Genomic DNA, 12,118 nt, shown 5'->3' on the forward strand with positions numbered 1-12,118 from the left:
GACCAGCGAATCCAGGAGCTGATTTTTTGAAAAAATTAATAAGAAAGATAGACTGCTACCTAGACTAATAGAGACAAAAAAAAAAAAAAAAAAAGAGAAGATCCAAGTAAACACAATTAGAAATGACAAAGGGAGGCCAGGTTCAGTGGCTCATGCCTATAATCCCAGCACTTTGGGAGGCCAAGGCAGGCAGATCACTTCAGGCCAGGAGTTCGAGACCATCCTGGCCAACATGGCAAAACCCAGTCTCTGCTAAAAATACAAAAATTAGGCTTGGTGGTACATGCCTGTTATCCCATCTACTTGGGAGGCTGAAGCAGGAGAATCACTTGAACCCTGGAGACAGAGGTTGCAGTAAGCCAAGAAAAAAAAAAAAGACAAAGGGAACATTACCACTGACACCACAGAAATACAAAAACCTATCAGACACTACTATAAACACCTCTATGGGAAGAAAATTTAGAAGAAATGAATATATTCCTAAACACATGCAACCTCCCAAGACTGAATAAGGAAGAAACTGAAACCCTGAAGAGACCAATACTGAGTTCTATAAATGTATAAGTAAGAAAAAGCCTACCAACCAAAAAAAAAAAAAAACAACCCAGGGCCAGACAGATTCATAGCCGAGTTATATCAGATTTATAAAGAAGAGCTGGTGCCATTCCTACTGAGACTATTTCAAAAAATTGAGGATAAGGGACTCCTCCCTAACTCATTCTATGAGGCCAGCATCATTCTGATACCAAAACATGGCAGAAACAAAACAACAACAACAAAAAATCATGCCAATATTCTCAATGAACACAGTTGCCAAAATCCTCAACAAAATACTAGCAAATCAAATTCAGCAGCACATCAAAAAGCTGATCCATCATGATGAAGTATGCCATATCCCTGGGATTCGAGGTTGGTTGAACAAACACAAATCAATAAATGTGACTGATTACATAAACAGAACTAAAAATAAAAACCGTATTGAGAAATGATTATCTCAATAGATGCAGAAAAGGCTTTTAATAAAATTCAACATCCCTTCATGTTAAAAACCCTCAGTATGCTAGGAATTGAATAAACATACTTCAAAATAGTAAGAGCCATCTATATAAAACCCACAGCTTATACAGACTGAATAAGCAAAAACTGGAAGCATTCCACCTTGAAAAAATGGAAGAAGACAAGTATATACTCTCTCACCACTCCTATTCAACATAGTATTCAAAGTCCTGGCCAGAGCAACCAGGCAAGAGAAAGAAATAAAAGGCATCCAAATAGGAATCGAGGAAGTCAAATTATCCCTGTTTGCAGATGACATAATTCTATATCTAGAAAATCTCATAGTTTCTGCCCAAAAGTTCTTTGATCTGATAAGCAACTTCAGCAAAAATTTAGGATACAAAATTAACATATAAATATCAATAGCATTCCTATACACCAACAACATCCAAGCCAAGAGTCAAATCAGGAATGCAATTCCATTAATAACTGCCACAAAAAGAATAATATACCTAGGGGTACAGCTAACCAGAGAGGTGAAAGATCTCTACAATGAGAATTACAAAACACTGCCCAAAGAAAGCAGAGATGATGCAAACAAATGGAAAAACATTCCATGCTCATGGATAGGAATAATCAACAGCATTAAAATGGCAATGATGCCCAAAGAAATTCACAGATTCTATGCTATTTCTATTAAACTACCAATGGTATTCTTCACAGAATTAGAAAAATATATTTTAAACTTAATATGAAACCCAAAAGGAGCCCAAAGAGCTAAGGCAATCTTAAAGCAAAAAGAACAAAAAAGGAGGCATCATGTTACCCAACTTCAAACTATACTACAGGGCTACGGTAACCAAAACGGCATGATAATGGCACAAAAAAAGACACATAGACCAATGGAATAGAATAGAAAGTGTAGAAATAATGCCTCATGCCTACAACCATCTAATCTTTGACAAAGGTGACAAAAATAAGAAACAAGGAGAGGACTCCCCACTCAATAAATGATGCTGGGATAACTGGCTTGCCATGTATAGAAAATGGAAACTGAAACCCTACCTTATATCACATACAAAAATTAACTTCAAGATGGATTAAAGACTTCAATGTAGTCCAAGTGCAGTGACTTATGCCTGCAATCCTAGCACTTTGGGAAGTTGAGGTGGGCGGATCACAAGGTCAGAAGATTGAGACCGTCCTGGTCAACATAGTGAAACCCCGTCTCTACTAAAAAAAAAAAAATTAGCCAGGCATGCTGGCACGCCCCCGCCTGTAGTCTCAGCTACCTGGGAAGCTGGGGCAGGGGAATCACTTGAACCTAGGAGGCAGAGGTTGTAGTGGGCCGAGATCTCACCATTGCACTCCAGTCTGGCAACAGAGTGAGACTCCATCTCAAAAATAAGTAAATAAATAAACAAATAAATAAATAAATAAAATTTTTTAAAAATTTTAAAAAGACTTAAATGTAAAACCTAAAACTATAAAAACCCTGGAAGACAGCCTAGGAAATACCATTCTGGACATAGGACATGGCAAAGATTTCATGACAAAGATGCCAAAAGCAATTGCAACAAAAAAGTTAACAAAAAGGATTTAATTAAACTAAAGAGCTCTGCACAGCAAAAGAAACTACCAACAGAGTAAGCAGACAACCTACAGATTGAGAGAAAATATTTGCAAACTATGTATCCAACAAAGGTCTAATATCCAGAATTTATAAGGGACTTAACAAGCAAAAAACTAACAACTTCATTAAAAAGTGGGCAAAGACCATGAACACTTTTCAAAAGAAGACATAAATGTGGCCAAAAGCATATGAAAAAATGCTCAACATCACTAATCATTACAGAAACATAAATCAAAACCATAATGAGTTACTACCTCATAACAATAAGAATGGCTATTTATTAAAAAGTCAAAAAATAACAGATGCTGGTGAGGTTACAGAGAAAAGGGAACACTTATATACTGCTGGTAGGAATGTAAATTGGTCCAGCCACTGTGCAAAGCAATGTAGCAATTATTTGAAGAACTTAGAAGAGAATTACCATTTGACCCAGCAATCCTATTATTGGGTATATACACACAGGAATATAAATCATTCTACTATAAAGACACACGTATGTGTATGTTCATCAGAGCACTATTCACAATAGCAAAGACATGGAATCAACCTAAATGCCCATCAATGGTAGATTAAATAAAGAAAATGTGGTATATATATGCCATGGATTACTACACAGCCATAAAAAAGAATGAGATCATGTCCTTTGCAAGAACATTGATGAGCTGGAGACCATCATCCTTAGCAAACTAATGCAGGAACAAAATCCAAATGCCATATGTTCTTACTTATAAGTGGGAGTTAAATGATAGCACATGAATCCAAAGAAACGGACAACGGATACTGGGGCCTAATTGAGGGTGGAGGCTGGTAGGAGGGAGAGGATCAGAAAAAAATACTTATCAGGTACTACACTTATTATCCAGGTGATGAAATTGTCTGTACACCAAATCCCCATGACACACAGTTTACCTATATAGCAATCCTGCACGTGTACCCCAGAACCTAAAATAAAAGTTAAAGAAAAAAAAGAAAGAAAAATGAAGAGAATGTGTCCTGCAAGCTGGATAGGAAAATTATGTCAAGAAGGAAGGGGTGATTAAATGTGTCAAATCCTGCTCATGGTTCAAGTTATATAAGGACTGGGAATTGGCCACTGGATTTAATAATGTGTATATGACAGTTGAAAGGAGTGAATAAGCCTGATTTGCATGGGATTAAGAAAGAATTGGGGGAGGATTTGGTGACCACAATAATAAATAATCACTTTGAGGACAACTATTGCAATGGGAAAAAACACGGGGTGGTAGCTCGTGTGAGAATAGATCAAAATGGAGAATTCCTTAAATAATTAAATAAATACATGTTTGCATGGTGATAGGAATGATTCAGTAAGAGTGAGTAATGCTTACGTAGAAAAAGAGGGGAATGAATCGTTAGATCAATGTCTTAGAGTAGAAAAGAGAAGGCAATATCTACTTACCAAGTGGAAGGATAGGCTTAGATAGGAGTATGGATGATTCATGGTAAGAGCAGGGAAGAAGTGAGTACTGATGCTACTAGGTGAGTAGATGTAGTGACAGAAATCTGCAGAAGTTATCTTCTTATTAAAAGTTTCTCAGTTTGTAAGACATAAGGTCATCATCAGAGAGGAAGAGGCAATGGAGGTTTAAGGAGAGGAAAGGAAGTATAAAAAGCAGTCTGCGAGAATAGGAATGAACTGGGGGAGTACCATGTGGTGTTATTGGCAGTCAGCAGTAAGGGCTCATTTGAGGTTTGTAACCATGAATTAACCCAACCAGCATGGTTGTATATTTTTCTGCAAACACAAAAATTAGCCGGGTGTGGCAGCGCATTCCTGTAATCCCAGCTACTCAGGAGGCCGAGGCAGGATAATTGCTTGAACCCGGGAGGCAGGGGCTGCCATGAGCTGAGATCGTACCACTGCACTCCAGCCTGGGCGACAGAGCGAGACTCTGCCTCAAAAAACAAACAACAAACAAACAAAAAACCATTCCATCAGAAAAACTTGGTGGCCATAGAAGGAAAGTAGAGTAGTTACAAGCATCAGGGAAACCTAATAGCCCCAACTTCTTCAGCAAGGTTATTACCATTCACTGGTTTACACTGTGGTGTCTTCTGTATCCATTTCCCAGAACCGAATATAAAGTACATCACATGGTAGAGTCTCAGTACCATTTAGTTAGACTGAATTGTGCCACGGCTTTTGTAGCAATGGCATTGCATTTTCTCCACAATTAGTGTTAGAAAGAACCATCAGAAACAGCTGTTCTGCTAGAAGCAAAAGTGTGTAACCCAGATCATTCTCTTGCTCTCTCCACCTATGAGATAGCTTTCTGCACATTCACAGAGACCACCAGGGAAGGCAAGACCTCTAATCTTGGCTTCAGTTGTGTGATACTTTGCTAAGACACAGCCTCCTTCTATTTAGTGAGGTCAGTAGCTGTCTTACTTTTCATATGAATAAAATCTATTTTAGATACACATAAAGTTAACTTGCTCTTTGTTCACTTCATCTTGTTAGTTACTTAATGGCTCATTCTGAGCTTTCTCTCATCTCATGTAGAATCATTCCAAATTACCCATTGGCTATTAAATTGCATTGCTCACCTTGTCATACTTTTTTAATGTGTCATTCTATGCTGCTACTCCAAAATAAGATTAGAATATGGTGTGTCCATGTTATTCAAAAAATGTACTCACTGCTACTTGGTGGCAAAAATAATCCATTGATATTTCGAGGTTTGCTGTGATAAAAGATACAGCTGATCTTCACACAACCAAGAGGCCGAGTTTCCCAGAAGCATGAAATGCTGCAGTTTTGCTAGATAAAATGAGATTGGGGGAAATGTAATGATTAGATGCCATATTTACAACAAATACAATGTGGTACAATACAGCACAATGACACAAAAACGGTTAGTTAACTGATTTAGGATCATGTGTGTTTTCCAGTTTTCAGTGTTTCTAAGCCCTGCTTTTCAAAAGCTGCAATGGGTATTTCTAAAACGTGTTCCTCCATTAAGTTGAAAAAATTGCAAAATTTCTAAAATCAAATAGAAGGAAGAATGATTTCTTCCCTATTGTTTTGTAAAAGTATAATTCAGCATTACTGAAGGGAAATGCTTTTTAACAAAAATGATGATGCTAAGTAATTCTACCTGCATTTCCATGTGTCTAAATCTGCAAAGTGGATCTAAACATTTCCTCTCTCTCCATAATGAGCACACAGTGTCACTGCCAAGGGCCTCTTCACAGTGTCGGAATTGGCACTGGGAACCCTAAAAGAAAAAGTAAACAGTGTAGAAAGCTCAATATGTTGACATTAGTGTTTAACAACAATAGGTCGCTAATTTGTTAAAGAAAATACGAGTAGATTAAATTAGAATCACAAAGATATACACTATTAATTTTAGACCATAAGTCTAAATTTTAGCAAGTTAGTCTAACTTCGGTGAGAAAGCAACAAGATAATCTAATGATTAAATAGTACAACACGCTGCAAATCACTGATAAAACGCTACTTTTTGTTATTCGTTAATCCATATGGTTCACTAAGAATAGAGATATAAGAATCCAGTGACACTTTGATCACAATTCAGTGACAGAACAACTTAATTTCTCGTTCTGAAGAAAGCCAGATGAAACTTTTAAGAATCCCTACCTATATTCTAATTGTGAAAATGATTTATATTAATCAATCCTTTTATTAGATCATCTGTTTTCTCAGCCTGTGGAGATACTGTTAAGTTTTTATGGAACTTAAAATTTAAGTTATTGTGGAATTTTAATTATTATATTATGATGTACTACATTAAATATATGTGCTTTGTGCCTTTAGCTTAGAAAGATAAACAATTGCCTATACATATACTCACTGACTTCTTTATATGCCAACAAAAGTAGATGTGTATTGTTTCAATGGGCTGCTATTACTTTTTAAAAATTCTATGTTCTTTTAAACGCAAACACACAGTTGGTAAAAACCACAAGCCCCTGTTGTGTGGGAAGAGAGGTGGTAACATTCTTCTCTCTTTTGACACATGTTCCATGGTTGTTCGTTATCTTTTATCTCTCTCCTACTTCCATCTTCACTCTCTCTCCCTTGTTAAAGTAGATACATGTACTCTCACAGCATGGGTTTGTGGGCAGGGGTTTTCAAGTCAATAAACTGGTATTTGAAAGCCTGGGCTCCACTACTTGCCCATAGTCACAAAGTTAATACTTAACTCATCCTCTCTGTGCTTTAGTTTTCTCATCTGTGTACAGGAAATAAAAAATACTTTCCTCACAGATTAGCTGCAAAAATGATGTGATACAAGGTATTGTGAGCTATTATTATTATTTATTCATTTAATTATTTACTGGTAACTTACTCATTAGTCACTGTACTAAGTACTTGAGGATACAGCAGTGAAATAGACAAAACACTCTGCCCACCTGGGACATGAAATCTGTTATTATTCTTTATTATCCTAGCGTTTAATTTAACAGGTAACATAAATGAATCTAATTTCTGTGGTCAGAGAGGTTGAGTCCATTCAGGTTTCCTAATAGAGAGGAAACACTTTAAACCAGACATAACATATTTTTCGCTGGATTATTTCTTGCATGAGCACGAAGCTCCAAATATTGAGTTTCTACCTTTATCTGGTTTTATTAAGATCCATTCATCCTAATACATTGGAGGAATTATCAGTTTTTCCCATTTAACTTTATAAACTTTATGTGGCCAATTTGTTTATATTAATTATTTTCTTTTTTATGATATTTAAATATTTATTGTTACTTAGACTTTTGACAGAGGAAAATTCAGTAATTGGGTAAATAAATTTCAAATAAGAAAACAGATTTATTACAGTAAGTTTGACAGTTACCTGAATTCAACTATTTGAATTTATAATGACTGGAATCATATTAATTAAAACAATATCTTGTAACATATAACGTTTCAATATTAGGAATTTAATGTCTCAAGGTGCCATAACATAGGCAAAAGTGCCACATGAAGATTCAAAAGCTATAGGCATGTAACTGGCATATATAAGAGTAGTTTCAAACAAATAATAATTTCAAATTATCTCAGATTTCTTCAGAGAAATTCAGTATGTCAAAAATACATGCTAGGCTTTTACTCCAGATTTTACATATATAAGATATCTTGCAAGAAAATAGTAAATTTTGGCTCAGCAATGCAAGTTATTGCCATATCTTCCTTCATTCTACTCAAATTAAGCATGTGAAGTACTGTCAGTTGTACAATATTTACCTTTATGCATGTGGAATTTAAAAAGAAATAGCAGTCATTCCCAACTTCTGCCATTTTCAACTCTCTTGCTGCTAATCCAATGTTTGTTTTTTTTGTTTTTTTTTTGTTTTTGAAAAATATATATGAATTGCAGGAATGCAAATACAAAAACTATCAGTATGTAAAGGGGGAAAAATAATTTCTTTTCCACAGTCTTTCAGGCTTTAAAGTATTCCTTTAAAACTGACCTCCTGTTGCCAGTATATTACGCAATAGATAATTCTTAAACAAATTTAAATTAGAAGATACCTTCTCTAGCCTTGCAGAAGTGTTGAAAGTGGTTGCTAGTAAGCACACAAACTCAAACTTCTAGAATTTTCCTCATTGTTACCTAATCCATTGTTTGCTCATCATAAATGACCTCACATATAACTGTAGGTCAATGTTCACTCAGGTGAACTGTAGTTTTCTTACTCAGTTTTAGCATATTAACTAAAAAGGACTAGCAAAAATAAAATAGCATATTTTAATCTTTCAATGTTCTAGTTGAATATGGACTATAAACTAGTTTATACTTTTATAATAGAAAGTGATAAGTATTTCACAAGTAAACAACTATTTCTAAATCTTCGTTTCTATAGAGGGTTTGGTAATAACACTAAAAATTTGACATAGGTAAATTAGATACTCATATTCTAAGATAATAAAAACAATTATTTCAATATGTACTCTCTGCTATCCATTGATTTGGGAAAAATCATATTCAAATTGTGATATATTAATAACTACCTGAAAATATATTGGGCTACTTACTCATCTTGTAGCCAGATTCCATTTATTTTTCATCCATCATAAAAAGAGAAATATCTTCTTCCTATAGCAGAAAGATTCCAGAGTGCTTGAAGGTTTTGAGAATTTGTTGAAAACAAGTGAAATGCTCTGATTCCCAGAATGAAACATTTCAATCAGCAGTTATTGATATGTTCCTCTTAGTATCTTTAATCAAAGAATTAAAACCTAGCAGAAATTAATAAAAATATTCATCATAAATGTATCAGTCCATTTTCATGCTGCTGATAAAAACATAACCAACTGGGAAGAAAAAGAGGTTTAATTGGACTTACAGTTCCACATGGCTGGGGAGGCCTCAGAATCATGGCAGGAGGTGAAAGGCACTTCTTTCACTGGGGTGGCAAGAGAAAATGAGGAGAAAGCAAAGGCAGAAATCCCTGATAATCCCATCAGATCTCATGAGACTTATTCACTATCATGAGATTAGCATGGGAAAGACCCATCCCCATGATTCAATTACCTCCCCCTGTCTCCCTCCCACAACATGTGGGAATTCTGGGAGATACAATTTAAGTTGATATTTGGGTGGAGACAGAGCCAAACCACATCATTCCACCACTGGCCTCTCCAAACTTCAAGTCCTCACATTTCAAAACCAATCATGCCTTCCCAACAGGACCCCAAAGTCTTAACTCATTTCAGCATTAATCCAAAAGTCCACAGTCCAGAGTCTCATCTGAAACAAGGCAAATCCCTTCCACCTATGAGTCTGTAAAATCAAAAACAAGTTAGTTACTTCCTAGATACAATGGGGGTACAGGTATTGGGCAAAGCTACTCCAAGTGGGATAAATAAAAAAACAAAGGAGTTACAGGCTCCATGCATGTCCAAAATCCAGCAGGGCAGTCAAATTTTAAACCTCCAAAATGTTCTCCTTCGATTCCAGGTCGCACATCCAGGTCATGTGGATACAAAAGGTGGGTTCCCATGGTCTTGGGCAGCTCTGCCCCTGTGGCTTTGCAGGGTACAGCCTCCGTCCTGGCTGCTTTCACAGGCTGGCATTAAGTGTCTGTGGCTTTTCCAGGTTTTTGGCACAAGCTGTCAGTGGAGCTACCATTCTGGGGTTTGAAGGATGGTGACCCTCTTCTTACAGCTCCACTAAGCAGTGCCCCAGTAGCGACTCTGTGTCGGGGCTCCAGCCCACATTTCCCTTCCACACTGCCTTAGCAGGGGTTCTCCATGAGGTCCCCACCTCTGCAGCAAACTTGCCTGAGCATCCGGGTGTTTCCATACATCTTCTGAAATCTAGGTGGAGGTTCCCAAACCTCAATTCTTGCCTTCTGTGCTCCTGCAGGCTCAACACCACGTGGAAGCTGCCAGCTTAGGGCTTGCACCTTCTGAAGCCACAGCTGGAGCTCTATGTTGACCCCTTTCAGCCATGGCTAGATTGGCTGAGACACAGGATATCAAGTCCCTAAGCTACAGACAGCACGGGGACCATGGGCCTGGCCCATAAAACTACTTTTTCCTCCTGGGTCTCTGGGTCTGTGATGCGAGGTGCTGCTGTGAAGGTCTCTGAAATACCCTGGAGACATTTTCCCCATGGTCTTGGGGATTAACATTAGGCTCCTTGCTACTTACGCAAATTTCTGCAGCTGGCTTGAATTTCTCCTTAAAAAATGGGTTTTTCTTTTCCACTACATCATCAGTCTGCAAATTTCTGAACTTTTATGCTCTGTTTCTCTTTTAAAATGGAATGATTTTAACAGCATCCAAGTCACCTTTCGAATGCTTTGCTGCTTAGAAATTTCTTCCACCAGATACCTGAAATCATCTCTCTCAAGTTCAAAGTTCCACAAATCTCTGGGGCAGGGGCAAAATGCTGCCAGTCTCTTTGCTAAAACATAACAAGAGTCACCTTTGCTCCAGTTCCCAACAAGTTCCTCATCTCCATCTGAGACCACCTCAGCCTGGACCTTATTGTTCAGATCACTATCAGCACTTTTGTCAAAGCCATTCAACAAGTCTCTAGGAAGTTCAAACTTTCTCACATTTTCTTCTGTCTTCTAGGCCCAGCAAACTGTTCCAACCTCTGCCTGTTTCCCATTTCCGAAGTCACTTCCACATTTTTGGGTATCTTTTCAGCAATACCCCACTCTACTAGTACCAATATACTGTATTAGTTTGCTTTCATGCTGCTGATAAAGACATACTCGAGACTGGGAAGAAAAAGAGGTTTAATTGGACTTACAGTTCCACCTGACTGGAGAGACCTCAGAATCATGGCAGGAGGTAAAAACACTTCCTACATGGTGGCAGCAAGAGAAAATGAGGAAGAAACGAAAGTGGAAACCCATGATAAAACCATCAGATCTCGTGAGACTTACTCACTATCATGAGATTAGCATGGGAAAGACCCACCCCATGATTCAATTACCTCCCCGTGGGTCCCTCCCACAGCACATAGGAATTCTGAGGTATACGATTCAAGTTGAGATTTTGGTGAGGACACAGCCAAACCATATCAATAAATAACATAAAAGGTGCCATGACAATCACAGATTAGGCTAGATAAAAATGTATTTTTAAATTGTCATGTATGTTAAATTAGAAATTTAAAAGACTGAGACAAATATGAATTCCCACTTTGGTAACGTAAAACAAGCTAAGCTGCTATGAACTTTTTGAAGACAATGCTTTAAGACAAAAATCTGATATGTAAAATAAACTAAAATTTAGAAAAAAGTTTTTAAATGTAAATTGAACATAATTTTAAAAATGAGGTAGTATGAGAGTTGTAAATGAAGTAGAGAATAAAGATTTCCCTAACCCTTGAAGACCGTGGCAAAGATACATAGAAAAATATAACTACATTTTGTTTTGCCCTATCTTCTAACTCTACAACAAAACACCCATGAAGTACTTAAGCCACTGGGAGAAACACCCCTAAGAAATACTTTAAGTGGGTTTTGCCTCCAGACAAACACTGTCTACACCTACAAACTTGTAACTTCATTGGACTGTTTTCAAATATTCTTACCAAACACCATTATTGCATATTACGTGTAACATCATGATTAAAGCCATTGTGAGAATTACTGTTTTACAAAGGAGAAAGTCTGAAAAAAAGCGTTTACTTTTTGAAGTTAGGTGCATACAGCTATATTCCAGTAGACATGGCAAAAATAGGTCAAACTCATATGGGGAATTTTTTTTTTTTTTTTTTTTTTTTTTTTTTTTTTTGTCATTGCAGAGCACATAAAATAGATCTGTACATTTTGGTAGTCTTTAGAATTCCTGGAGTCTTACCTTCTCTACCTTTTCAAGCTCTCTTTTGCTTTTCCTTCTCCCTCACGTCCTTTTTTATTTTCCTTATTTTCTTCAGTTCTATTCTTTACTGTTGTGAATTTCATTCTAGTCTTAAAAAAAAAAAAAAAAAAACTATCACGGCCAGGCGTGGTGGCTCATGCCTGTAATCCCAGCACTTTGGG

General features: G+C 36.9%; 1 protein-coding gene across 2 annotated transcripts in view; it reads right to left on the reverse strand.

Moving 5' to 3' along the window:
- C10H12orf50 (chromosome 10 C12orf50 homolog) overlaps window positions 1-8,200 on the reverse strand; it is a 43,290-nt gene extending 35,090 nt beyond the window's left edge. For both annotated transcript variants that reach the window (XM_030939382.1, XM_010371489.2), the window contains exons 1-3: window positions 8,145-8,200; window positions 5,749-5,868; window positions 5,291-5,411 (exon numbers count right to left, since the gene is read on the reverse strand). In XM_030939382.1, coding sequence (XP_030795242.1) covers window positions 5,291-5,411; window positions 5,749-5,760 — 133 coding nt within the window. In that variant the 5' untranslated portion in view covers window positions 5,761-5,868; window positions 8,145-8,200. The remainder of the gene's footprint in view (window positions 1-5,290; window positions 5,412-5,748; window positions 5,869-8,144) is intronic.
- Window positions 8,201-12,118: the final 3,918 nt, after the last annotated feature.

This window comes from Rhinopithecus roxellana, chromosome 10 (genome assembly GCF_007565055.1).
Source record: "Rhinopithecus roxellana isolate Shanxi Qingling chromosome 10, ASM756505v1, whole genome shotgun sequence".
Lineage (NCBI taxonomy): Eukaryota > Metazoa > Chordata > Mammalia > Primates > Cercopithecidae > Rhinopithecus > Rhinopithecus roxellana.